The following is a 6,000-nucleotide window of genomic DNA, read 5'->3' as shown; positions in this document are numbered from 1 at the left end:
AGCTGGCCTTTGCTAAAAACGTCCTCAATCTGAGGGGTCGACCTCAGCGAACGTACTCCCACTTCTTCTAACACCACTTCTTCAAAATAGACTCGCCCAGGCCGAAAACCGACTTCTGCGCATGGGCCACGAAGTTTCAATCGCACTGTAAGTGGCCTTACAATCTATGGTGTTTTAAATTAGAATCTAGTCCAAAAGTCTAATCTAAGTTAGAATGTTAGTACCAACTATTAGCCAAAAATACTAAACTGAAGCAAAGCCTATGCAGAATACAACTTTCCATTGATAACAATGGTAATAGCAATGCATATATTCCTTACTATAACCAGGTACTATTTTAGGTATATTTATTTCTTACAATAACCCTTTTTAGGTAGATTATTATTAGCCTCTTTGCTGTCATGGGTCAGGACACTGAAGCAGTGAGGCTTTATAAACAACTTCTTAATGATGTGTGAAAGTGAACACCTTACACATAATTAGTGGGTGAGTTAGATGTTTCTCTGAGATACGAAGTTTTTATCTGCTAGTAAATTTTATGAAAGCTGATACTGATGGAGCAAAGAGCCATACAGTTTTCCTCATTAGGACCCTGTGGGAGGCAGAATATACGAATCCCCACCTTCCACCCCCAAAAGATGTTCGAATCCTCATCTTAGAAGCCCATGAATGTTACTCTTCATTGGAAAGAGACTTTGTTAACGTGATTAAGGGTACAGTCCTTGAAGTGGGAGAATTATCCTGGATTGTTCAGGTGGATCCAATCTTATACGAGCCCTTAAAAATCAAAGAATCTTTCCTAGCTGCGGCAGGAAGGGCCAGAGGATGCAACATCGCTGGCTCCGAGGCCAGAGGAAGGGACCAGGAGCCAATGATGTCTAGACTCTAGAAGCTGGAAAAGGGCTTTTCCTTGGAATCTCCAAAGAATGAGCTGGCCTAATGGGACCCGCCTAAGACTTCTGCCCTGCCGACCTGTAAGATGATAAATCTGTGTTGTCGATACTCTATAAGGCTACACTTCTGTGTTGTTTAAGTGTGGTGACTTGTGCAGCAGCCTCAGGAAACTAATACAGGTCCACTCAGGCTAGCCCAGTTCAACAAACTACTCTAGTTTACAGAAGCATCCCAACGAGTGAAGGGCGCCTTTCTGCGTTAACCCGAATGCATTCGGTCTGGAACGGTGTCAGGTGCGCAGTTCCCGTTTAACTGACTGATGGGCCGAAGGCTGCCCTGGAGATGCTTTAAAAAACAGGCTAGACGTGCTGTGCCCTACAACCACTGGCAACTCGAGCTACACACGCAAACACTAGATTTTCATGGCATTTTTACCTCTGCCTTCTATGTGTGGCACGTGCTGCTGGTTTTGTACTCCCATTAGGATTTTTATGACTTGCTGTATCTTAGTGTCTGACAAGAAAAACGCGCTAAGTTCACTCGGCCTCCCGCGGGGGTCCCGGGGCGTGGGCGTCCCACGGGGCTGCAGCAGCACCCGGGAAGGGAGCGCTCGCCTCCTAGAGCTCCTGGGTTTGCAGCTGGAACAAAGAAACCAAACGCCAAATATCAGCAGGTCCTGGGGACGACCGTCCGCTGCCCGGCCGCCACCCTCTTACCCGCCCTTAAAGGACCACAGCAGGACCGAGCCCGCGAGCCTCTCCCAGGCTCCCGGAGCAGCAGGTCCTGCACCACGTGAGCGAGCGGTATTTAACCACGCGACATTTCCAACTATCGCGAACTTTTGTGTTCCAGCTCTCCGGGGAGAAAAGAGCGCAGGAGAGTGGCTCCGCCCCTGTAAACCAAGATTTTGTTCTCGCGAGATCCCGATGACAGTTCGGAAGCCCGATCTCGCGGGATTTTCCGAGTCGGGGCGGGAAGTTGTGGTGGGCGGTAGAGGGAGGCCCGCCCTAAGAGGGAGGGCCAGGGGATCGCCATGCATGTCGGCTGTCCTCTCTTCGGCGGCGGAGCCCCAGACGACTAGGTGAGCGCCGCCCCGCCAGCCTCCACAGCGCTCTTCGGCTCTGCCACTGCCTCGGACGCCACCGCCCCTTCTCCCTGGACCGCATCAGGCTGCACTTTTGCTCCCTCTCGCCGGTGGCGTCGGGGTTTAGGGGGGCGATGCACGGAGCGGGGCGGGCGGTGGTGTTGGCCCCAGTCTGCGGGCTCGCCTCCTCCCCGCTGTCCTCCAGGCTTCCAGGCCCCGCCCCCGGGCCAGATGGATCCCTCCGCCCCGAAGCCCCGCGTGGAAACCGCCAGCAAAGGTATAAGCTCCGAGCTTGCCACTCCGCTGACACCCGTCTGTGCTGCGCCGGGTGGACCTGTTCCTGCCGGTCCCCCGGGGCTGGGATTTGACCCGGTGGCGCCCCTGAGTGACAGCTGGAGGCGCGAACCCCTCCAAGGCTGGGCCCACTGCCTTGCGGTTCGGTGCTGAGAGCCGGACCCTGCTGTCACACTGCCCTAGGATGAGTACTGGCTCTGACAGTTCCTTGCTGAGCAACTTTGGGCACGAAGAACTGAGGTCCTGTCTGAGTTCTTGTGATTATTAAATGAGACGGTGTATACAAAGCACTTGTGACCCAGGGTCTGGCCCATAATAAGCGCTCAGTCTATGTTTGATATTTTTTATTTATTCTGGTACGTCCTGGTTCTTATTCATGGAAGAAGTTTGTTGTTAAGTTGATGAAAAACGCAGAGACTTTTAGTTTAGCTTATAACACAAAGAGCTTAATATATAATGTATTGAGCCAGGGCCTTATAGTACACTTTTAAAGAGTCACCAAGAGGGGGTTTAAATAGGATTTAGTTATCTGCCACAAGTCATCAGAGATACCTTACCGCCCCCGAATTAATAGCTTTCATTATAGCGATATAACAACAGCAACATGCCCAATGTTTGTCTACATGCTTTCCTTTGGGGACGGTCATGATCTCATTAAATAGATGAATTCAGAGCTAAAATTCAAAGAGGTTTATGTAACAAGTCAAAACTGAAGGCCAGAATTAATATTGTAACCCAGGGAGCACAAATACCAATACCTGAAGAGCCCTGGCAGGTGAAATAAATAGATGAAGCTGTTGAGTGGAGATTATAGTGACTGGGATGCTCATGCCTCAGTTCACAGGAGGAGGGGCTACTCCTACCAAGTGGCCAGTCATGTGTGAGCTGGTACAGCACGAACTTCCAGATCAGGTACCGTGGTTCTTACCAGGCTCTGTCTCTTTCCAGCTGTGTGGCCATGGGCAAGTCGGCTAACCTTTATCTGTTGCGACACTTGTAAAATGGAACTGATGATACTGCTTACCTGAAGTAATGCAAGGGTGGTTGGGAGGCTTAAATGAGTTACTACATCTGAAGCACATGCTGGCACACACAAAGCCTTCAGATGCTGGCTGTATGTCAATAGTTGTTCATTCTACACGTATTTGAGCTTCAGATATTGTTCTAGGTGCCCAGGAGGTAGCGGTAAACACAAATTAAGCCCTGCTCTAGGGAACGTATGTTTAAGTTGAGGAGATAAACAATGACAGATATGTAATATTTTTCTCTGAAAACGGAATAAAGCAGGGTAGAGGAAGAGAGAAGGGCAGGGACTTCTAGTTTGGATTGGGTGGTCAGAGAAGACACCTCTGAGGAGATGCCATTTAGAGCAGAGACTGAATGAAGCGAGAGCATCAGTCACTCTGGTATTCAGGGAGAGTGTTGGTGAAGAAACAGAAAGCCCAAGGCCCCGCGGCGGGAGCATGCTTGCCAAGGTGAGGAATAGCAAGGAGGCTCGTTTGGAATGCAAGAGGGAGAGCTGGTAGGAAATGACGTTAAAGAGGAAAACAGACCAGATCATAAGGAGCCTTACTGTCACCCCCTCCCCCCCCCCCAACACCACCACACACACACACACCATTCAATCCAACATGAAATCCTCCCAATTTAAGCGATTTATTCTGGAGTTTGAATCCTGAAGGATCCCAGCCCTAGCTCAAACTTAACTATTTAGTTTTAGAAATTAACCAAACTCAGGAACCAAGTAGTATTCCATAATTTTTTGTGTGAAGCCCATAAGGCTTCTGCCCATGCTGTACCCTCTGACTGACAAACTCTTCTTAGACCTTTTTCCTTTGTTTCCTCGATACTTCTTTCTTATAGCATGCTGTTCTCTTCTTCCAGAACACTTAGGACAATTTCATGTTTGTAAACTTTCAGTAGCTGTCTCCCTCAGGAAATATCAAGGATCTGTGAGATCAAGGATGTGTTTACGTTAATAAATTCAGCACATGTTTATTGAATGCCTACTGTGTGCTGGTCCTGGGGATAAAATTGAGAACAATATAGACATTTTCTTTGAAAAGAAGTTATTTTCTAGTGGGAAAGACAGATAAAAACAAGTAAACATGAGAAACATTGTGATAAGTACTGTGGAGGCAATAAAATAATGAGCTAGAGAATAATGGAGTACCCTACTTTAAATAAGGTGGTCAGAGACAAAATCTCCGAGGAGATGACATAAAAACAGCTGGGAGAAGACATGCTTAGCATGTTTGAATCAAGGGTAAGTTGGAGAAGTAAGTACAGACAGATCATACAGGGGCTTATGTGCCACGGATGGTTATTGAAAGATTTTAAGGTAAAGATTTGCTAATAATTTGCATTTTTAAGTAGTCAATATTGCTGCTATATGGAAAATGGATTGTAGGGGAAATAGTGGCCGCAGAGAGAATGGTTGGGAGCGTATGGCAGTAATTGAGGAGAAAGCCCAAGCTGGCATACTTCAGTCAGCAAACCATGGTTGTGGACCAAATCTGGAACACTTGTTTTTGTAGATAAAGTCTTATTGGAACACAGCCATAGCCAAGCATTTAATGTGTTGTCTGGCCTCTTTTACATCACAAGGGCAAGGCCTGCAAGATCTAAAATAACAAGTAGCTAAAATCGCACTCTACAGAATAGTTTGGCAACAGTTGTTTCATGGAGAAAAGTAATACATTTTTGAGGTAGAAACAGCAAGACATTCTGATGGATTGGATGTAGGGAGTAATATAAAAAGAGGAATAAGGGCAGACTGAAGGTTTTATACCTTGAAAAGTTGGTTACACGATGCTGCCATTTAATGAGTTCAGAAAGTCTGGTTCTTAGCAAGGTTTAATCACTATAATTTTTTCTTAACTTTAAAGGATGATTATTAAAGCTGAGACAGTGAAACAAGGAAGGGCCCATGAAAACAGGAGAGGGACTAGGTGGGGAAATGAGCCTCGGGGGGTCTGCTTTGGTTCACTGAGACGTCAGAAAAGGGGGCCTGGGGCACAGGTGCAGGGGTTTGGCCCGGGATGAACTGCCCCTGCCCCTTGCTGCCCTGGCTGTTCAGAGTTTAGGAGATGCATGTCTGGGGGAGGGGGCAGGGAAAGGCACAGGCGCTCCAGGGAGGGTGTGCCACATCATTATAATTTTTTACGTTGGTTTTTAAAATTTTCTACCCATCCTTCGGATTAATATCTAGTTAATAATTGGTGTCAAGTCATAGATGTTGAATAATAAAAAAAAATAATGAGTTTTAGGTCTTTAAAAATTAGAAGGCATTTGCTGAGTAGACAAATCATGTGAAACAGAAATAATGTATTAAGAATTGCTATAAGGGTTAATTTATGTTTTAAGGTCCAAAGAGTTACTATTTTGAAAATAGGGCCTATTGATCTATGTGTTATTTCCTGTACGGTGGATCAAAGTTTTAGATTCACATTTAAACTTCGTCTTTTAGAATAGCGTAGCAGTTCTCAAATAGTTTGGATCCAAATATTAGAGTGGGAGAACAAATTTTTTCTGTGTACTTCTGATTGTTATGCAAAACAGTCTCACCAGAGTTAGTGGGAATAATGGTTTTACTTTTAAAGAACAACTGATGAGAAATAGCATAATGAGCTATTCTTGAGAGACTATAGACATACCAGTCATATTATAATCATAAATGTCATCAAAACCTAACTTGAAATCATTAAGAAGACCTAGAAAACTAGCAG

The 6,000-nt window shown here is 45.9% G+C and overlaps 1 protein-coding gene across 3 annotated transcripts in view; it reads left to right on the top strand.

Moving 5' to 3' along the window:
- Nucleotides 1-1,889: 1,889 nt before the first annotated feature.
- Nucleotides 1,890-6,000, top strand: part of ERCC6L2 (ERCC excision repair 6 like 2) — a 112,308-nt gene continuing 108,197 nt past the window's right edge. For 2 of the 3 annotated variants that reach the window (XM_023765035.1, XM_023765034.1), the window contains exon 1: nucleotides 1,901-2,255. In XM_023765035.1, coding sequence (XP_023620803.1) covers nucleotides 2,210-2,255 — 46 coding nt within the window. In that variant the 5' untranslated portion in view covers nucleotides 1,901-2,209. Of the gene's footprint in view, nucleotides 2,256-6,000 lie in introns of all 3 variants that reach the window. The other variant, XM_014466939.2, reaches the window with a different exon arrangement.

The sequence above is a fragment of the Myotis lucifugus genome, unplaced genomic scaffold (genome assembly GCF_000147115.1).
Source record: "Myotis lucifugus unplaced genomic scaffold, Myoluc2.0 scaffold_371, whole genome shotgun sequence".
Classification (NCBI taxonomy): domain Eukaryota; kingdom Metazoa; phylum Chordata; class Mammalia; order Chiroptera; family Vespertilionidae; genus Myotis; species Myotis lucifugus.
Note: the sequence above shows the minus strand (reverse complement) of the source record. Positions and strands in the feature narration are given on the sequence as shown.